Here is a 23137-nt window from a genome sequence, read left to right as displayed (position 1 = left end):
TCTCAATGGAGTTTTTGTTTGTTTATTTTGAGAAAGAAAATGCAGTTGGGTAGGTAAAAAGGTAGGAAAGATCTGGGAAGAACTGAGGAAGGGAAAAAAAAATATATTCAAATATATTGTACAAAAATTTTAAAGAAACATGTATTATTTTAATATATATTAAAACACGTTAACATCACTACTTTTCACATACTGGGGTTACACATCTTTTACATGCTTATTAAGGGGGAAAGCTCACAGACTTCAAACCTAGACAAAACTACAAACAACTAAGGAATACTGAGGGTAAGAAAAATAGTCTTGCACCAGTGGTAGCGCACACCTTTGATCCCAGCACTCAGGAGGCAGAGACAGAAGGATCTCTGAGTTCTCAGCCAGCCTGGTCTACAGAGCGAGTTCCAGGACAGGCTCCAAAGCCACAGAGAGAAGCTCTCTCAATAAAACCAAAAACAGTCTTGCCTAAAACTCATGAGTTTCCCAATACTCGGGATGAGCCAAGAGGGTCATGAGTTTGAGGTCAGCCTAAGCTATATAACAAGACACAGAATTTAAATAAACAAACAAACAAATCGGACAGTGGAAATGGGAATATCAGGAAAGAGCTCTAGGCCAGCCTCCAGTACACAGTATTTGAGACCAGGCTGAACCTACGTGAGACCTTGTATCCAAAAGGAAAAGGGAGGGGGAAAAAAAAACCTATTTATCCAAGCATTTAGGAGGCTGAGGCAGAGATTTCAGTGAATTTGAGGTCAGTCCAGTCTAGAGTGAATTTTAAGCCAACCAAGATTACATAATTGAGACCCTGTCTCAAAAAAAAAAAAAAAAAGAAAGAAACAAATTTTATCAACAAAAAGCTAACCATGTCAGTACATAGCTTTAATGCCAGCACTAGGCAGGCAGAGGCAAAAAGATCTTTGTGAGTACACAGCCAGCCTGATCTACCTAAAGAGTTCAGAGACACATACTGAGACCTTGTCTCAAAATTTTTTTTTTTTTTTTTTTTAGAAAAAGAGAACAAAACATGTATAATTTTCTATGTATCTGGTAAGGCTTAAAAATATATTTTAAGTGTGCATTCTAATAAATCAATAGAAGAAAATGTTATGAATTAAAATAGTCAAGGGGCTATCTTTTTTATCTTTAAAAACAAATGGTATTTTATTTTCTAGGGTTCTGAAATGCAGGAATTTCAAGATGTAATAAGATGCTAGAGACATGACTCCACAGTTAAAAGTGCTTGCTTGCTTGATCATGAGGACCAACCAGAGTTTGGATCCCAGAATCTTTTTTGTTGTTTTATTTGTCGAGACAAGAGTTTTTCTGTGTTGCTTTGGAGCCTATCCTGAAACTTGTTCTGTAGACCAGGCCTGCCTCTGCCTCCCAGTTGCTGGGATTAAAGGTATGCACCACCACCAGCTGGCTCCCAGTACCCTTTTAATAAGACAAGTGGGTATCCTATAACTCCAGCTCTGATCTGATGCCCTTTTCTTCAGTCTCCACACTTATAAGCACAAGCACCTGTATGCACACACTGGAAGGCAGACACACAAATACAATAAATCTTTCCCATTAAAATGGATCCAAGTACATACCTGAGTAAGCTCATAGGCTCTGTATGCCAAAAGGGATGTAATTCTACTGGCATTTTTAGACACATGACATTCATGCTTTGGTGTAGGATCCAAAGCATTTTTATTTAACATAGGTTCCAAGCTTTTTACACTTTGAGGATCATAAATACTCTTTATTTTACCCTAAAATAAAGAAAACATTTTAAGTATCCATTTAACTTTACCTTTACTATATGCTATCATAATGAAAATACAAGTGCTATTAAACAGTTCACCTACTTACATTACCAACATGTCATTTTTTTTTTTTTCATCATTTTCTTTGGAAAACAGTTTGGGGGTTATGGGAGGGCAGGGGAGAAAGAGTGAGGGAAAGAAAGCCAGTGAGGTAGTTCAGCAGGTAAAAACATCAAGCCTGATAACCTGAGTTTGATTCTCAGGATCCACAAGGTTCAAGGGAAAACTAACTCTCCCAATCCCCCAAGTCTTCCTCTGATCTTCACAAACATCCCATGGCATGTGCACCAACACATATACATACATTAAATTAATAAATACATATTAAAGATACTAAACCAATTACTCTTAAGAGTCTAGAATATCTTCACATACCACCAAATATACTTTTAATTCAAACTCCTAAAGTCATGAGATCACTTAAAATAGAAAATCCAAGCTGGGCATTGGTGGCGCACACTTTTAATCCCAGCACTCGGGAGGCAGAGGCAGGCGGAACTCTGAGTTCCAGGCCAACCTGGTCTACAGAGTGAGTGCCAGGACAGGCTCGAAAATAATACAGAGAAGCCCTGTCTCAAAAAACCAAAATAATAATAATAAATCCAAGTTAAACGTTCTTTCTTATGTAGAAATAAGTTAAAATTACCTTCATTATTTTAAAAATAACAACATCGCCCACTGTCCCAGCTTCCAAAGGATTAGCCTGTAAGAGATCTGCGTATCTACATAGATAGATACCTAACAGAAAGAGAAAATTTGAACAATTAAGTTTTTAATCAAAATATTTAACAATAATAAAAGGGATAGGAGGTATGCCAACTTTTTAAAAGCAAAACTAAAGATAGTAGAAATAGCTGATGCTTAACCAGGTAAAACATGAAATCACATTTTTCAAAATCATTTTAACCAGAAAACATTTTAAATAGTAATATGTGATCAATTAGAAGTATGTAAAATCAGGAACAAAAAAAAAAAGTCAGCATTACATTTCAGAACAATACTAGTCTCCTTGTTTGAAAATATAAAAAAACATACAGATTTAATTAGTGACTACAGGCAGATTACATTAAGAGTTTTAAATGGCAACTTAATAGTAGTTAAGTAATGAAATAGTTAAGTAATGAATAGTAGTTAAGTAAATGAAAAACAAAAACAAAACATTACCCATGGAAGGGCTGCCAAGAACAGTTATTTTGGACTGGCCCACCTGCAATCCTTTTTCACATATGCTTTGAACCTAAGTAAACAAAACATTTCAGTTGTAAATCACAAGAAAAATTACTTATTTATTTTTTGTTTTTCCAGACAGTGCTTCTTTGTGTAGCCCTAGCTGTCCTGGAACTAGCTCTGTAGACCAGGCTGGCCTTGCACTCAAGAGATCTGCCAGCCTCTGCTGGGATTAAAGTTGTGCACCACTACCACCCAGCAAACTCATCTTTATGCTACTTGTGGCAGGTACTCTCACAAACAAAAGAGAATTAAGACCAGAAAAAATACATAACATAATTTTTTTAAGATTTACTTTTTAATACTTATTTATGTGCACTATGTATTTGTGTGTGCTCTTATACATCAGAAGTGGATTCTCTGGAGCTGGAGTTACAGGCACTTCTGAGCTGACCAATATGGGTGCAAGGAACTGAACTCAGATTCTCCTGTAGAGCAGCAAATACTCAACCTCTGAACCACCTCTCAAGCCCCAAGCAAAATACTTAAAAGAGAAAGTTAACCACCAAAGGGGAAAAAATGGCTTTAAGAATATACAGTCAGCATTATACAAAACAAATATGTCTATATGTCAATAAAAACATTAGGTTACAGTAAATGCCTATAACCCCAGATGACGGGCAGCAAGATGCCCAAGTTCAAGGACAACCAGATCTACATATATAGCAAGCACTGGAAAGGTGACTCTGTTTAAGAGCTCATACTGCACTCATGTAAGGCATCTCATTGCTGTTAACTTTCACTCCAGGAGATCCAATTCATACCCAAACTCATGTGCACACATACTTTATTAAAAATAAAGATAAATCATAAAGAATAAATGAAGATTAGGTAAGATAGGTAAAGGCACCTACCACCAAGACTGACAACCTGAGTTCAACATATTCTCTCTTTCTTCTTCCTCTCTTGGGGGAAAAAGTTACCTTATACTTATCAAATGTATTGTTGAATAATTGTAAAACTCGTGACTTACAATGGGAACAATTATCTCACCTGGTATCGATCAACCATGAGAAATGCATAAGATTCTGAAAGTTCCTTATCCAAACGACCATCAAACTTCAGTTCTCTTCTTTTTTCTGTAAACTAAAAGAAATTAATTTATAACTACTTAGTGTGATTGTTTCTCTAAGCTTAAATGTTTCTAAGAAATCTCAAACCTATCAAAATAAAAATCTTCCTTCCTATACTTTCTGATATTTAATGTTCAATTTTATTTCTTCCTATTTTAACTCAAGATCAACCTGACCACACAACTGAGTTAGTTCCAAGCCACTCTGGACTAGTTTTTAAGGAAAAAAAAAAAAAAAAAAAAAAAAAAAAATTAACAATATAGCCAGCAATGTTAGCAAAAGGGGGAAAAAAAATTTCCCAACAAAACACATTAAATCTTATTTCATTATCTTTCAATATAAACATTTAATTAACATGTACAAAATAAACTTCATTATCAATTTATAATTATGTACTCTTATGGTAAGCTATCCCTATGTAGATGACTTAATTTCAGGATTCTGCATAACTACATATTAGTAACAATAAAACACAGCAGATAAATATAGCATAGAAATAAGGGATACAATTTAGGAGGGGGGATATATCTCAGGGGTAGAGCACATGCTTAGCATAAGTCAGATGGGGAGTGGTTAATTCCTAGTACTATAAAGAAATCATTTTGTAAAAGTTAAAAAAAAATAAAAGAATTTCTTCCCCAGGCTAATTACATACCTCTTTTTCCAAAAGTTCATTATGTATCAAGCAAGCTCGTCTATAGTTGAAATTTGTTACTGAGGATGGCTCAAGGTAAGATGAATGGAGAATATTTAAAACATCTTCAAATTCTCTAGAGCCTGGAGTTAATGGCTGGAAAAGCGCTAAAATTTAAAAAGAAATATATATATATATATATATATATATATATATAATATATATATGAATTGTAAAGATTATTCTATTATAAATGCACATTTTTCTGCTTTTTAAAAGTCCAAATGAGTAACAGGCATCAAAAGTTAACTTTATTTTATGAGGATGATCAACTAGATAGCCCAACAACTAACAGTGCTTGCTGCACAGACCTGAACAACTGAGTTGGGTTCCTAGAATCATCATAAAAAGTTGTTCTCTATCTTCTTGCATACCCATGTGCCCATGTGCATGTACACTGATACACAGAAATTTTTTTAACTCACTGAAGAAAAATTAAGAACTACCTAGACCTTCAGCAATGAGGATCTAGCCTCACACACAAATATAGGTTCTAATCTTACAAACCTCAGGGATGTGACACAAGGCAACCTAAACTGCTTAAACTCTCATGAGAATCTATACATGCACTCAACTTGTCTCAATTCCTATTCACATTACACTGAAAATGTTTAAGACTATGGTAGTTCAGGAACTATAAAGATTTACTATAAACAAATGAAATCTAAACCCAGCATAATAGGTCATGTCTGTAATTCCTACACTTGAAAGGCAGAGAAAAGATAACCAAAAGTTTGAGGCAACCTGATCTAAAGCCAGTCAGGACTTTATAGGAAGATTCTGTTTCCAAAAACAGCAAAATCTAATTTAGACAATGTATCTATAAAATAAAATAGTTTGCATTTAGTAATAAAGTTAGAATAATATGTAGCTCTCATATAGCTTTACTATTGATATAAAAGAGAACATCCTAAACTACCAAATGTTAAAATGAATGAAGGGAATCAAACCAAGCAACCCAAGTCTTTTTGGTTTTATTTTCTTTCTTCCTTTTTCTTGGAGACAGGGTTTCTCTGTGTAGCCCTGGCTGTTCTGGAACTTACTCTGAAGACCAGGCCTTGATCTCAGAGATCCACCTGCCTCTGTCTCCTGATCATTGAGATTAAAGGTGTGCAACTTTATCCTAGCTATTTGATGGCTAAGTACAGAGCAAGTTCAAGGATGGCCTGGGCAACTTAGTGAGATCCACCTGCCTCTGTCTTCCAATTACAATCACCAACTCAATTCATCTTTATCAGACTATAAAAGATACAATGTCAAGTGACATATCCATTAACTAGGCTTATATTACAATTATAGCTCTAAAAAAAATGAAGATTATTTTACAAATTTCTCTAACAATGTGTGCTAGCTAGGTAAAAGCCAATGTATACCTACTTTAAGACAACATATTCACCGAGCAGTGGTGGCCCACACCTTTGATCCCATCACTGGGGAGGCAGAGGTAGGTGGATCTCTGAGTTCAAGACCAGCCTGGTCTACAAGAGCTAGTTCCAGGACCACCTCCAAAGCCAGAGAAACCCTGTCTCGGGGGGGGGGGGGGGGGGACAACATATTCAAATATCCAGAGAATAAATTCAACATGGTTATAACAATTGAAATTGAAAAAAAGGGTGGGGGACTTATAAAACAGCTTTGCTGGTTGTGAAACCCTGATAACCCGAGTTTGGATTTCTGGAAGCCACAAAAAAAACCAGATTATGGTAAATTTCGAGATAGGAGGCAGAGACAAAACTGCTCCCAGGAAGCTCACAGGCCAGCTAGTCTGGAGTAGAAATAAGTAAACTAAGGAAAGAAAACAAAGGCTCACTAGAAGTAACCTAAAAAAAAAAAAAAGACATTCAAATAGAGTTAAGACTACTTAAAAGCATCTTGTAATCAAATTTGTAGATGTACCCAGTAATAAACTGTCAACTCCAAGAGAACACAAACTACCAGACTTGTTTGCTTCATCTTTCCCAAATGCTAGTAAGTAGAAATATGAGTAGTTCCAAGTAAACTCAATAGTTAAAATACACAAGGCAGTACTTTTTTTTAAAAGTTCATATAAAAAGTTTTTTACTTTCAAAGTTTAAAATCACTATAAATTCCGAAGCATGGATCACAATGAGATGCTTCCCCAAGATGCACTACGTACATGAATATAATCCACTCAAGCCATTATATTCTCACATAAGGGTGACTTAGGATAGTGACAGGCCCACATGGCTCACTTGATACAGTTCCAACCCCAGCAAACACTGGATGGTGGGTTGTATGTCTATTTTTGAACAAAGTGATTTACTATTTAGATGTTGGTACACACCATATGAATTTACTTCCATATCAGAGTATCAGTAAAATTCAGCTACAAAGTAGACCCTTTTCCAAGACAGAATTGCAGAAATCAGGAAAATCTGTCAGGCAATCAGAACAAACATTGGCTGTGCTTCTATTCTCACAGCAGCAACAAAAGCTTAATGTTGAATATGAACTCCAACTACCAAAAAAAATGTTTGTTTTAAATTAAGATTTAACGATAAAGCAATTCTAGCATGCACAAAACTTGGGTTCAATCCCAAGAACTGCAAACAAAATAAAAAATAAGAAAGGCAGAGCAGACTCTTGCTAGCCTGGCAAAGTAGATCACATCCATAATCCAGCATTCAAAAAACTGAAACTTGATTAATATAAATTCAAAGCCATCTTGGGCTATGTATGGAGTACCAGACCAGCTAGTGACATGTACTGAGAGAGGACCCTTTCTCAAAAGAAATTAACAAAAAGGTCCATTCATATAAATGTACAATATGCCCCCTATTCAAAAAAAAAAAAAAAAAAAAAAAAAAACTAACCTAAGGCAGATAACAGTTGTGGTGACCCCAAAGCTACAACATTAATGGATAAGAAGGTAGGTGGACTCAAATTCAAGTTCTCTGGCTCTAAGGTTATGTGTAGGTATGAGCTATCCAATCAGATCAAGAGTCAGAAAAATGTAATTGCATCCATATTTTGCACACCAGAAAACAATGAGATATGTGGGAACAAGAAATAAACTATTTTAAAGAAAAATTGCTTTACTTATTTATTTGGTTTTTTGAGACAGGGTTTCTCCAGTTTTGGAGCCTGTCCTGGAACTCGCTCTGCACACCAGGCTGGCATTGAACTCAGAAATCCGCCTGCCTCTGCCTCCCAAGTGCTGGGATCAAAGGGTATGTGCCACCATGGCCCTGCTGAAAAATTCACTTCTAACATGTTTTCTACCCATCTTTTAAGTCTTTAATAAAGTGTGTGGGTATTTTGCCTCCACTGTCTGTCTGTACACCACAGCATACCTAGTACCCAAGACCAAAAGAAGGTATGAGTTAGTCAGTTGTAAACTGCCATGTAGGTGCTGAGAACTGAACCCAGGCGATGGGAAGAACAGCAGGACTCAAACTGCTGAGCCATCTCTTCAGCTCCTTCTTGAAAAGAAGTCCCTTATTTTTTCTAACTTTACTTTCATTATTTTATTTATATTAAATATATCTAATTTTATTTATATTAGAAAGAACGGATGCAAAAAGTATTACTAATACTCACTGATTACAAAAGTTAAAAACAAGAGCGGAATGGTTAACATCTGTTGTAAGCCTAGTACTAGGGAGGTAGAGATAGAAGGGTCAGCAGTTCAAAGACAGCCCAGGCTATTTCAGACACTGTCAGTTAATAATAGAAGCAATGTTAGTTTTTTCACATATAAGAAAAATAGCCAGGCAGTAGTGATGCACACCTTTATTCCTCACACTTGGGAGGCAGAGGCAGGTCGATCTCCGAGTTTGAGGCTGGCCTGGTCTACAGAGCTAGTTCCAGGCCAGCTAGCTATTAACACAGAGAAACACTGTCTCAAAAAGCCAAAAAGAAAAATAATTTTGCTTAAAACCCATAAAAAACCATGTCAGAAAGATGGGTGATTGGAACTTCACTTCAGTTTCCTTACTGACAAATTATTATACATATATTCCATAAAACCAAACAACACATATCTAGGATAACATATGGAGATAATTCAGATAAGGAAACTGATAGGTACTAAAAAAAAAAAAAAAAAAAAAAAAAAAAAAAAAAAAAAATCAGAACTAGAGCCAGATGTAGTGGTGATTATCTGTAATTTCAGAGGTCAAGGGAAGAGAATGATTACAATTTAAATCCAACCTGGGCTACAAAGTGAGTTTGAGGTCAGCTTGGTCTATATATTGTAAGGCTGTCTCAAAAAGCAGGTAAAAAAATAAACTTAAAAAAAATCAGAACTAGAATTTAAGTGCCATGATTCCCAGATACATCACAACCCCCCTCAGAAAAAAAATTTAGGACAGGTATGTAGCACATACCTGTAATTACAGCACAGCAAAGGCTGAGGCAGAAGAATTGTGAGTTTTTAGTCAGCCTAGGCCACATGGAAATAGCTTGTTTCAAAGAATAAAATAAAATAAAACAAGTAAGTCAAGAATTAAGTTTACACCTAGGCCCAGTAGCATAGGCCTGTAATCACTACTACTCTAGGCCACCCTGGGGTTATACAGTGATTTCAGGACTACACTGGGCATCTTGAGACACTGTCTCAAAGTAAAAAGAATGTTAATGATAGAAGTCAATGGTTAAGTGCTTGTCAAGCATAGATGAATGAAGCCCTGGGTTCCATGCCTACTGCCACACCCACACAAGACGAACAAAATAGATTTTACCTTTAAGCAACTGGCCATAGTTTTTTTGTTTTTTAAAGAGCAACTTTCATCTTTAATCAAAAGAACATTTTCCAGGCTGGAGAGATGGCTCAGCCATTAAGAGCACTGACTGCTGCTCTTCCAGAGGACCTAGGTTCAATTCCCAATTATCTCTAACTCCAGTTTCAGGGGATCCAACACCCTTACACAAAAATACATGCAAGCAAAACACCAATAAATAAAATTTTTTAAAGAATTCCTCAATTAGCTTGACCAATTTATTTTGTGACAGTGCAGAACTTCTTTATTATATACATGTGCTAAACATGGAATACTGCTATCGAAACACATAATCAGAATATAAGTTTTCTGACTTAAAAGCAATTATAAAGTAATTATGACTAAGGCGGCCAATGAATAGGACTTCAATGTATCTCAGTAGATCACTTGCTTGGCATGCAAGAAGTCATGAGTTCCATCCCAGAACCATAAGAACACCAGCTGAATATGGTGGTATACATCTATAATCCCAGCATTTATGAGGCTAAGACAGAAACATCAAGTTCAAGGCAGCCCGTAGAATGTGGAGTCTGTCAGCTATGGTCAAAGAAGCTTCATTTTGCAGTGGGTGACTATCAAAAGCAGAGAGCAAATGACCAAAGACTTTTAACCACAAATAGGACATCTATCACTCCCTCCAAGGTGTAGCAACACTGGAGAAGGGACACCTAGAATATACAAGTTGGTAAAGGATGTGTGCATGGCATTTCATTCAAGTGATTATAAGACTGAAAGGGAAGGGATGATAGAGCTCCATTCTTCTTTGAGGATTTATACTGCTAATGGTTGATGAGGTAGGAGATGACTCTCTGTAGTGTACACTAGGTAAGATGACCATACTACGAACAACCCTAAGCCTCCCACCCTGACCAAAAAAAGTTCAGATGGGTGCTAACTAGTAAGGCAATCAACAAGGGGAAGGGCTAGAAAGATGACTCAATTGATAAGAGCACTGACTGTTCTTCAGAGGACATTGGTTTAGTTCCCAGGATCCACATGGCAGCTCACAATTGTCTAACTCCAGGTCCATGGGACCTGATGGCAAACACATGGTGCAAACACACAAAACACCTGTACACATATAATTTTTAAAATACAGTGTTTGGGGGAACACAAAAGAGGGCAATGGGATTATAATATGGTATCATGTACATGTATGAAAATGTCACAATGAAATTCATAAGCCATTATTGTGTATCATATATGCCAAGCAGTGGAGGTGTACACCTTTAATTCCACCACTCGGGAGACAGAGATCTCTGAGTTTGAGGCCATAACTGATCTACAGAGCAAGTTCCAGGAGAGCCTGGGCTACAGAGAAAAACCCTGTCTAGAGAAAAAACAAAACAACAAACAAAGCCAGCCTGAGCTACATGATAGAAAATAAGGAAATAATTAGCAAGGCAGCTAGTGACCAAAGATGGTCTGTGATACCAAGGCTGGTATCTACTGGTTTTAAATACAATCATACAATGTGTCTACATTTGTTCACAACTGATTTGTAAATGTTTTACCTGAAAAATATTACTACCTGACAATGTTTTAAGAATGTGTTTTGCTGAGCAGCGGTCATACATCTTTAATCACAGCATTTAGAAGGCAGAGGTAGGAGGATCTCTGTGTGAGAGTTCAAGGTCAGCCTGGTCTACAGAGTGAGTACCAGGACAGGGCTACGCAGAGAAACCCTGTCTCAAGAACCAAAAAAAAAAAAACCACCCGAATGTGTTTGATCTCTACATCAATGTTGAATGAACAGTCAGTCCTCTTAGGAACAAATACACTGGCATAAGTCAGAACCAATACAAATTAAATGTCTTGCCCAGGTTTACTTCAATGTAGAGAAAAATAATTGTTTTCAAAATCCTGTTATCCATATCCAGTTACTAAAACACCATGGCTCAAAAAAACTACAGAGCCAGGTCTAATTCCAGCAGCTGGGGAAGTGGAGGCAGGAAGTAAATCCAGCCTGAGCTACACTTAAAAAAAAAAAGGACAATGGCAAATTTTGTTAGAAAAGATATTCATCTTTTCAAAACTGTACTACTAGTCTATTCTAAGAACTCTGGAGAGAAATACTGTCAAATTTAATTATGAATTTTAATTTACTTTGATGGCATATTAGATGTAGAATAAAACATGGCAATGTATCTACAGGCCAATGCAATTCTCATGGCTCATTAAACTACAGAAAATAGCCCAGCCAATAAAACACAACACATATCAACATCAGTCAAATATGGGTATTCATCCCTTAGACCCCCCCCCCCACCCTTAGGAGGTGTCACAAAATCTATCTACTCTGAAAAAAAAAAATTAAAATACAGACCTTTTGGAACATATAATCTCCCAGTATTTATGATGAACATAATCTTTCCTCTCAAAATTCTCCCCAAAAGTTGAATATATGCCATTCTAATTTCACAGGAAACTAAATGTTTCTCATACAAGCGATCAAAAACTAACTTCAATTCTAGATTTTAATGACACTGGTCATTATGGGTTGGCCCATAAACCCAACACTTGAAAGGCTAAGATAGTAGTATCAAGATTGAGTTTGAGGCCAGCCTGAGCTATATAGGGAGCTCCAGCCTTAAAGGGCTGGGGGATGGGGGCTTTCATTTTTCTCTAACTATGGATGTATGTAATGTGGTCTACTAGGCTTCTGCTGTTACAACTTCTCACCATGATGGACTATACTCTGAAACAGTGAGCCAAAATAAGCCCTGCCTCCCCAAATAAGTAAAAATAAAATTTAGACTATTAATAGTCTTGCTACACAATTGAGTTACAAGTAGTCTACATATATGTTTAAATTCCATCTCCACCATTAAGTAACAAGCTACTTCTTAGTACTTCAGTTTTTTTCTACAAAATGAACATGTAATACCTACCAAAGGATTCTTGAGAATTAGTTATTATAAACAAAGGTTAGAACACCTATCAAGTATTGCCTATTGGTATTATTATACCACTAAAATGGCAATATTTAGATGTCATACTAATGATCAAGTAAAGATCAAGTAAACTTTTAAGAGCTGGACAAGTCGCTATAGGTATGAAACTATAGCACTTAGAACACTTGATGCAAGAGGACTGCTGCATGTTTAATGCCAGCATGGGCTTTGTCTCTAACTTTGAAAGTCAATAAATTATACTGAATGGTATTTACTTTTAAGAGTTTTTTAAAAATTAACATCCTAACTTTAAATTTCACCAGAAAGTTGTCTATTAGAACATGAATGCAACAAAACTTTTGATGCTGAAAATTTCAAGATCTATAAAAAAAAAATTTCTTATTCCACTAAGTCAGATGACCACCAGTACAATAAACTACACCCTAAACATACTTTTTCAATCTTCCAATCAATGATGCTGAAAGTAAACTAACAATGCCTATACTTTCTTTCCTTTCTTCCAACCACTAATTCTCTACTGATCACTATGAGCCTATTATGTGACGTTAATAAAGATGAGAAACGGGTCAGGTGTGATGGTGCTTGCTTTAATCCCAGCATTTGGGAGGCAGAGACAAGTCATCTCCATCTGAGTTCCAGGCCAGTCAGGACTCCATAAAAAATAAAGTTACACTCATAATTGTTCTAAAGTGATAAACTTTATGTTTTCTACTAAAAGTTGAAATTCCAAGACTAAGTTCTCCCAACACATGACAAAATCTTTGCTAGTAAAACAGTTGACAGCTCTACCAACTGTAATATCCAATAGTAAGGAGGCTTAGGCAGGAACATTTCAAGCTCAAACTTGAGAGATCCTATCTCTACTGTTCCTTTGTTTTTGAAAGTTTTGATTTACCCTACCTTATTCTATTTGAACAACTACTGTCTAATGTACAGTTAGATGTTAAGGATTATTTTCAGGAAACATGGAAAGTCTACCGTGCTTTCTTAAACTACAACCTCCCTTACTGAGGAGCATTAAAACCATATCCCTAGGCAAAATGGAAAATATAAGCATTGCCCCTATGGAATATTTCAGACTCCATGGAGAAAGCAGCTAGGGTTTATATTCCCTAATTCCCCACGCCACTTTTAGTATTTTCAATTGCAGTCAAACTTCTGGATTTGGCTTATGCAATTTAAGAAACATGCTACCTTACCATATTTCAAACCAAATCCTAAAGCTAAGCCAGTTAAAAGTGGTTTTTTTTTTTTTTTTTTTTTGGTGTTGCTTTGTTTTTAAGGTGGTTTGTTCACATCCTTAGTCATTTAAAATCTAAAAGACGTCAAAAAGGCTTGGTACAAGTTGAAAATGTTAAGTTCCTTAGTCTCATAATCAGATTATATTTGAAAGAACTTCCAGCCTATTCTAGGGATGAGTAACTGTTCTTGTAGCAACACAACCATACACCTTAACTACATCAAGAAAATTCACTATCTTGCCCTACATCCTGAAGTATTACCTCACTTTAAAGAGTGTTTCTAGAAACACTCCTCAAATTAGGTGGGCAGATGTCAATTTCATTCTCCTCTGCATGGTTTTTTATACTATTTCTTTGGCTTTGCCGTTTAAATAGACAAGAATTTTCTTTGTACTTTCATAATGTCCTGTGTGCAAACAGAGTTGGTTACCCGGATGCATACTGTTTCCATCAAGATTCTAAATCTTCAGATAAAAAAAATAATAATAATAAACCATTAAAAAACTATTACATGCAGTAAGGTAAGACGGGAAATTTTAAATCAAGTCCAGAAAAAAAAAATCCAAATTACTGGACAATCAAAACCTACTTTATCAAAAGTGTTGTTGCACGTTTTATAATTCGGCACTAAGATTTCAAATGTAACTAATGTAAATATGAAGTTCAAGGTAAGTTGGAGATTGTTGGTCATAATCGTACTTATTTTTCCCCTGGTAGGGAAATTAATGCACCAAGAACCTACCTTCCCATCCTTTTAAAATACAAAGCGTAGTAATTTTGGAGTTAAAACGGAAAAACAACCCTATTTAATCTAACGCTTCAAAGGGAAAAAATAAATAAAAACTATATGGAAATGAAGTGTGATGGAAAAACTGTGCATGGAACTTATATGCTAATGGAGATTTTTCTAAGGAAGAGGAGGCGCTGGCAGGCATCGAGCACATTTCAAGTGGGCACACATAGCCGAAGAACTTCCACAATGAAAAACACTTGTCCTCAGAACGCAGTGGCCTTGGAGAAAGCCTCAGAATCCACGGCCACGGGCTATTTCCACCAGCAGACTTCTCAGAAGCATCTCTGCGAGGACATCAGCTTCTGTGCCTTCAGGGGTCGGGGAGGAGGGGGCAGCAGGCGCCATCCTTCCTCTCTGGGAGCTGGCAGCCTTAGGGACACGCTTCCAACCTGAGCTACCTCAACTTGCGCGGGGAGAGGGGACGGCTGGCGCTCGCCTGCGTGTTTACGTGTCTCGGATGGGAGTAGGAGGAGGAGCAGACAGACAGACAGGTCCTATGCGAAGATGGAGGGGGTAGGGCGGGGAGGGGAAGAGGGCCGGGGAGGAGAGGGGAGGGCACCACCTTTCTTTTCTCTGCTCTTCCTGGGGATCTGAAAACTCCGCCTAACAGGCCTCTCGGGCTCTTCGGCGCCTTTGGGGACAGCGGCCGCGGCCGCCTCGGTGGCGTGCTGGGGCTGCTCGTGCCCGTGGCTGCCGGCGGCTTCGGCCGCCGCCGTCTCCTCAGGCCCCGCGCCTCCTCCGCCTCCTCCGCCGCCGCCGCCATCTTGCGGGGAAGACTCAAGCTCCGGAAGCGCCGGCTTCAGCCCTCCGTCTCCGCCGCAGCTGCCTCCTTCCCGGCTCGCGTCCGTCGAAGAGGCCTCGGCGTCCGCGGCAGTCGCCATCGCGCGGGCGCCGGCGCGGGGAGCTCCGGGAAGCTTCCGCCCACAAGAGGTCGACGGGCGTGGGGGACAGCTGCACGCTGGAAGCCGGCCGGCCGCCGAGTTCTCCGCGCCCCACCCCAGCCCAGCCCGGCCCGGCCCGGCCCGGCCCAGCCCGGGGGCCGCGCTCCGGCCTCACGGACGCCCCGAGAGCAGCTCCTGACGCGCGCAGGCGGGCGAGCGACTCTTGAAGCGGCCCCGGCCAGCCGGCGTGCTCGCGTCGGGCCCGGGAGGGGGCGGGGCCTCGGCGGGCTCTCTCGGCCAATGGGAACGTAGTGCCCGCCCCGGAGACTGCGGAGGGCCCGCGCCGAGGGGCGGAGCCTTGCTATGCCGAGCCCGCCAAAAGGGGCGACCGCCACGCCCGGCGAGAGCGTCGAAGCCGACGCCTCGGGCTGAGGGCCGGCGCGCTGCGGCGCCTCGTGAAGTCCAGGTCCCCTCAGCCCTGGCGAACGCTCGGCGTCGCCCCTTCCCGGCCTGTCCGCCTTCTCGCCTCCCGAGTTCTGTGGGCCCAAATCGGCAGGTCATTGGCGGATTCCAGTTTTGTGACGTTATCACACGTTCAGAGTACCTGACTGCTCTTGCAAAGGACTACGGTTCCATTCCCAGCAAATCAAATGGCGACCGAAAGCCAGCCGTTTAACTTCAGTTCAGGGGATTCACGCCCTTTTCTGGCTGCGCACCAGACAATCATGTTGTGCTCTGGCATGCATTCGGGCAAAACACATGCATACATAAAGCCTGTAAAATTAGTAATAAAACGGGCAGGGAATGCAGGTAAGGAAACGGCCTCCAGTGAAAACCTAGAGCAGGTGATTTCTGTAACCTGTTGCTTCTTGCCTTCCCAGTCTCCAGCATGACACAAGCAAACACTCAACACTTGGGATTCTTCCACAGAATTTGCATCCTAATGATGATGAGAGAAACACTGCTGGCTTTTAGACATTCTCCCTTGGCTTTTTCCATATAGCATGCGCACGCGCGCGCGCGCACGCGCACACACACACACACACACACACACACACACACACACACACACACACACACACACACACACAATCACCAAGAAAAAAAAGCAACTGGGTAGTCAAGTGGTTTCTTCCTAAGTCAAGTGGTTTTTTTCCCCTAGTTAAGCCGTCTTGCGCTACCATCTATACACACAGTACATAAACAGTGCTTTCTGTATGCTAGGTAACAGTCAAAATCAGTTGAACTCCATTTCATCTTCACAACAGATACTAAGGAGGCGATTTTGCACAAATTTAAATGTTGAAACTTGGACAATTTGAGGTGACAAAAGTCAATATGTAAGCCAGGTCTAATTCCACTCAACTCTACACACTGCACCCAATTTTTTTCAAGAATCTCTGCCTTTATGCATTTTATGAAGAAACAAGGTAAATGTTTTACTCAAGGTCTCCAAGCAGCACCAGCAGCAGCAAGATTCCCAGATCTTTGTTCCCCAGCACCTCAATATTGCTGAAGGAATTGTTAGACCAAGATGATAAACTGCAATAAAGCCATGGCCCCTGCCTGGTGATTGCTACTTGAAGAGACTATCTGGGACAAGCAGCCCTCATTTGACATCTGGAGGTAGGGTGTGGGATGCAATGTAAAGACACTGTGAATCAGTAAAGTAGTAAAGTATGCAGAAATCAATTACCAGTGAAGAGTTAAAGTAGGTGCTGGGAATTTAATTCACTTGGACGCACTTGTCTAGCATATTCAAAGCCCTGCATTTGATCCCTAGCACTTCATGAACTGGGTGGGCATGGTGGCACAGCTCTGGGGAGGTACGAGATAAGTTCAAGGTCATTCTGGGCTACCTAGGGAGTTGGAATCTAATGTAAAAACACTTTAAAACTTTTTTAAAATGGTGATAGAATAAAGACTAGGTTTAGAAAAAACACATACGTTTCTGTACAATCACATTTTAAAATAGGAGAGGATGAGCTTGGTGGCACATACCTATTCCCAGCATTCAGGAAACAGAGACAGGCAAGAGGAGCCATACAAGTTCCAGGTCAACCAAGGCTATATAGTAAGAACCCTGTATCAAAATAAATAAATAAATAAATAAATAAATAAATAAAACAGAAGAGGGCTGAGAATGTAGCCCAATGATAGAGACATTGAGTTTCCCAGTAGCATTCTGGAAACACCATAGCTAGGTAGGTAGGTACACACACAGATCAACCCCTGATCTGATTCAGAAACTCAGACTTTGCACTCCTTAGAGTAATTTTCTTTTTCCTACATGTTCATTTTTATCAAGTTAAGTGGAAACTAATTGCATACTGGTGCTCTTATTTAGTAATCTACTCAGCAAAAGCCAGCCTTCCTTGTCTATGTCTAGACAACCAGAGTTTGATGGGAAAGAATTCTTAAAACTAAGACCAGTGAAGTATTATTCTAGCCCAAAGCAACATTTATTTTTTGAAAATTGGTGAACTCAGGGTTATACTTTATATTTTTTTAATTGGGAAGTTCTAAAATATAATGTGGCATTTGTTTTTGCTAAGGTTCCGTGTACACCAAGCTGTCTTAGAATTCCTAATCCCCCTGCCTCCCTCTATCTCCCTAATGCTAAGATTACATGAATGTGCCACAACACCCATCTTAAAAAAGTAACATGGATAGAAATTTTAAATTTCATCACATAAAGCTACTAAGGTCAACCTTAGAAGTATTTGTCAGGCTAGAGAGATGGCTCAGCAGTTAAGAGCACTTGTTGCTGTTCCGGAGAACCCAGGTATAATTACCAGCACCCACATGGTGGCTCAAGACTATAATCCCATTTTCAGGAGTTCTGACCCCCTCACACAGATATTCATGCAGGCAAAACACCAATACTCATAAAGTAAATAATTTTTAAAAATTATGTCAGTTGCTTATTGGGGCCAAGCATTGTGAGGTAACAAGGGTTAAGACTCTTTTGTCAAATTTACAATTCAATGGGGAGTGGATCTAATTCTAGCATCTAAAAAGACAGCTAGGCTGAGGCATAACTATTGGATAAGTAGTCCCCTCCAGGAGGAGCAGAAAAAGGAGCAGAAATTTACTAAATCCCCCCATCTGAGAAAAGCCATAGCAAGATACAAAAAAAAAAAAAAAAAATCCATCTACAGATTTATATTTGTATACATAAGGGGAGGAGTACTGCCACAGATTCATATAGTTCTGAAGCCAGAGCTAACACAGGTTAAAAGTATAAATCCTCTATTGTCTCCAACCCATCAGTAATGGGAAAAGCAGAGAATAATACTAGACAGTGGGAAATTAAATATTTTGGGACCACAATTGCCTTTGTGAACTTAGAAACATATGTATCTAGTTCAACTGTACATTTTTGGCAACTAATTTTTCTAGTTAGTGTATAAAATAATGGGTTTTGTTATATTTTCATCCATATATATCATTTCCTTCTGTAAAATAGTTTTTCCTGCTTCCCCTCATATATGTATGTACACACACAAATATCAGACAAATCTACATTTTCTCTCAAGCAGAATCTAGTAGCAGATCATCACATCCAGTTTATGATGTGGTACTAGGGACTGAACCACACCCAATCTATCCATCAGGCCGGTGGGATGTCACTCAGGACTTCATTGATACTGGGCAAGCATTCTACTGAGTTTTCTTTGCAGCCTATGGTGGAGCTCCATTTGGAATGTGGCCTTGAACTCATGGAACTCCTTCCTCAGCTTCCCCTGGCTACAATCAGAGGAATGCATTGCCACTGCCGGCTGCCAATCCTCATTTTAAAAAGGGAAAACTAATGGCTCAAGATCACACAGCAATCTAGTAATAAGGATCAATCCCCCAAGGCTCTGGTTTAGCATTTAACAAAAGAGTTTGAAGATGTAGTGGTGGTGGAGGAAAACTTGTGAGGGTACCACTGTACCTTTTGATTAGGCCTTACAGAAGATACTGTTGTCTTTGTTTTAGAGATGAACAAACTAAGACAGAGTGATGGCGTTTTACAACCTGGTGATTCTTCTCTGCCTGATAAGACAGGCGCTGCCCTTATCTCCCAGAATTTATAGTTTTACTTATCCAAAACCTTTTCCCCTAACTCTTGAGCACTGCTCTTAGATAATAAAACCGACTCTTATAAGTGAGGTCACTGATGATTTACAACAACCTAAGTGACCTCTATGTTGTCTTAGGGCCCTGCCAATGCTGGCACCCACAGGCATTATGTTTACAACAGTCAAACTTTGGCACTATCTCTGAGTCAACAGGACCATTCTTGTGAAAGAAGCCAGATGCACTTTGTAAGGAATCTCAATGTAAACATGTCTTCAGTTGTTGTGCACTTAGGGTTGAGTTAATTGTTACCTGAACACTTTTTTCAAAATTGTGCTGTGCTTAAATATGGCTAACATTAAATGATCTGAGCCAGATTCTGAACATCATGGTCCAGCAGTGGTTACAATAAAATCTAGCTGAGCCAATTTTCATTCTTTTCTCTTCGTGGATCATTTTTTTTCCCTATCTGCTGTGAACCATAAGAGTGGTTATCTTCATACTGTTATATATAAGCAACAGAACCAAGTTTCTAACCTCAGTAATTTGCCTCCAAAAGCCCATGCATTTCCTACTATGTCATTTGACCTCCCTTCAGTACCCTGAAGGTCAACAGCTACATATTAGTGATATATAACCATAGTACCATCTACTCCCCAGGCTGAGATAGAGGGAACATAAGGCAGGAGCTCAAGATCAGCCAGAGCAACACAGCTACAGAAGACTTACGTTGGCTTGTGCGTGCACACACACACACACACACACACACACCGACAGACTATTAGTGCTATAGCTCAGCAGTAACAGCATTAGTTACTGATGCATAAACCCAGTAGTTTTACTTCTAGAAATCTAAGCTAAAAATGTACACAGTTGTATTATAAATGTTCAAGTGTATCCATTATAGTGATACTTGTGACAGCAAAGAATTGAAAACAGTCTAAATACCTATTTAATACTATGTAGCAATACAATGAAATCTTTTTTTTTTTTGCCACAAAAATGGAGTACTGACACATTAAAACATGGATGAAATATTACAATGTGATATTAATTTTAAAAATTCACACACCTTTAATCCCAGCACTCAGGAAGCAGAGACAGGTGAATCTCCAAGGCCAGCCTGATCTACAGAGAGAGTTCTAGGACAGCCAGGCTACACAGAGAAACCCTATCTTGAAAAAACAAACAAACAAAAAAGAAGGTCCAGATAAGGTAAATCCGTGACAGAGGAAGATTGGTGGTTTGCAAGAGTTTGGGAAAGGAAGGATTAGGAAGTGGGTACTATTAAGTATAGGGTTTCTTAAGCCAGGTGTTGGTGGTGCACACCACTTTAGTTTCAGCACTTGGGAGGCAGAGGAAGGCAGATCTCTGAGTTCGAGGCCAGCCTAGTCTACAGAGCTAATTCCAGGACAGGCTCCAAAGCTACACTGTGAAACCCTGTCTCAAATAAACAAAACAAAACAAATATAGGGTTTCTTTTTGGTGATGAACATGTTCTAGAATTACTGATGATAGTATAATTGCACAATATACTAAAACTCATTGAAATAGACATCTTGAAAAAGATTTTAGGGCTGGGGTAAATAGCTCAGTCAGTAAAGTGTCAAGTGTCTGCCTTGCAAACATAAGAACCTGAGTCCAGCCTGGTGGTGGTACATGCCTTCCTTTAAACCCAGCACTAGGGAGGCAGAGGCAAGCTGATCTCTGTAAGTTCAAAGCCAGACTGGTCTATAGAGCTAGTTTTAGGACAGCTAGGGCTGTTACACAGAGAAAACCTGTTTTCAAAAAACAAACAAACAAACAAAAAGAACCTGAGTTCAATCCCTCAGAAATCATGGTGTTTGGGGAATGGGCTGCTCAAGACAAGGTGGTATACTACAAAAGTGTAAAAACACATATATGTTCAGGCTAGAGGACAACCTTTGCTGTCATTCCATTGCTGTCCACCTTCGTTTTAAAATGTGCACATCTTTGACATTAAAAGACTCGTATGTTTTTTATAATAAAGGAGGACAAAAGAAAATTGTGTGGTGCTCCAGTTTGGGAACATACAACCCATCTCACCGCTCAGCTTGGAAGGAGATGAACAAATAGGAGGAATGGAAATAAATATACAGAAAGAATATTTGAATAATGTCTTAACCATCCAGCAAATGCATCACTCATTCTCTGAACAGATATTTCTCGAAACCCATCTGCTACCAAGCCCCAAGTTGGGTTTCTGAGGATACACCTGTAAATAAAGCAGATCCATCCTGACTCAGGTTATACATACAGCCCAGTGCTTTTAATATCCCCATCTCATTTAACTGTCACAGCAGTTGCCAGACAAGCATCACCATTTGGGGCAGAGGACGAAATGACGACTTAACCTTGTTCAAGTAAATACAAGCAATAAGTGGAGGGCTAGGCCTAGGTTTGCTGTCCTGCTACCAGGTGTAACCTCTGTGTTCTGTGCCTCCACCTTCTCCTCCTGTGCCTTCTCCATTTTCTCTTTTCAGCTCCTTTCCTTCTGAATCCAGGGCCTCTCGTATACTAAGCATACTCTAACAGAGAGCTATGCTTCACCCCTAGAGTGCCAAGGGAGATAAAGGTTATATCACAATGCATTTCAATGCTCTGTCTCCTTACACACCATTTCCCTCCCTTGTTTTGGCTTTTTTTTTTTTTTTAAATTAATTTTTATTTGTGTGTGTATGTGTCTGTCTGTCTGTCTGTGTATGTGTGTATGTATCTGTGTGTGTCTGTGTGTGTATGTGTTTGTGTGTCTGTATGTGTGTCTGCATGTGTTTGTGTGTGTATGTGTGTGTCTGTGTATATGTGTGTGTGTTTGTGTGTGTCTCTGAGTGTGTGTGTGTCTGTGTGTGTGTGTGTGTATGTGTTATGAGGTGCATGTGGAAGTCCAAGGACAACTTTTTGGGGGCAGGGTCAGTTATCTCCTTCCACAGCTGAGCAGTGAGGATCAAACTCAGGTGCCTTCACCTGGTGAACCTCATGGCAACTGCTGCTTTCAGAATCCCAGCATTTCCACGTGGCAGAACACACTTCTCCAGTACCTTTTTAATTGGGAAGTTTTGTGTGGGCTTTGGTAAAGGATGAAAATGTGTAGAACGGTAGCCTCTCTACACAAAATTATTCTTTGGAAAAAAAATCCCCACCACCACGGAACCAGAAATTCCATTGTGTCCTACTAATTATACCAAGAATAGGAAAGTTAGATTTACTAGACACACCTGAACTGTAGAATGATATGCCAACAATTCAGAATACAAGCCTGAGCCCATCAGGGAGGGGCAAGAGTTCAGTTAGTAAATACAGAGATATCAGAATGGTGCGATGTAGTGGGGAAAGAATAAGTCATCAGGACCTTCCCTTTTGGGAGTGTAATGAGGGGAACAGGCCCAGATAGTAAGTCTAAGAAACTTGTAGTATAGTGTCTGCTCCCCAGAAGTCCTTTCCTAAGGCCAGGCAACATTTGCATAAAGGTCTCCATTCTCTTGGGAGCTTGAGGAAAGTTCCTGCTTGATAAAGCAGGCATTCTTATCTCTAGCAAGGAACTTGTGGCCCTTCATTAACATAAGCCTGGTGCCTATTGTCAAGGTTAGTGCTAGATTCCTCAAGCCCTGATCTCAAGCCACACCCCAGCTCACACGTCCCTTGTCTTCCCTTTAATCCTATGTGCGATTATACAATTT

The 23137-nt window shown here is 39.4% G+C and overlaps 1 protein-coding gene across 8 annotated transcripts in view; it reads right to left on the bottom strand.

Moving 5' to 3' along the window:
• Positions 1–15401, bottom strand: part of Tasor (transcription activation suppressor) — a 48379-nt gene extending 32978 nt beyond the window's left edge. For all 8 annotated transcript variants that reach the window (XM_051176748.1, XM_051176751.1, XM_051176750.1 and 5 more), the window contains exons 1-6: positions 15056–15401; positions 4764–4909; positions 4029–4121; positions 2973–3045; positions 2455–2546; positions 1593–1754 (exon numbers count right to left, since the gene is read on the bottom strand). In XM_051176748.1, coding sequence (XP_051032705.1) covers positions 1593–1754; positions 2455–2546; positions 2973–3045; positions 4029–4121; positions 4764–4909; positions 15056–15374 — 885 coding nt within the window. In that variant the 5' untranslated portion in view covers positions 15375–15401. The remainder of the gene's footprint in view (positions 1–1592; positions 1755–2454; positions 2547–2972; positions 3046–4028; positions 4122–4763; positions 4910–15055) is intronic.
• Positions 15402–23137: the final 7736 nt, after the last annotated feature.

The sequence above is a fragment of the Phodopus roborovskii genome, unplaced genomic scaffold (assembly GCF_943737965.1).
Source record: "Phodopus roborovskii unplaced genomic scaffold, PHOROB, whole genome shotgun sequence".
NCBI lineage: Eukaryota > Metazoa > Chordata > Mammalia > Rodentia > Cricetidae > Phodopus > Phodopus roborovskii.
Note: the sequence above shows the minus strand (reverse complement) of the source record. Positions and strands in the feature narration are given on the sequence as shown.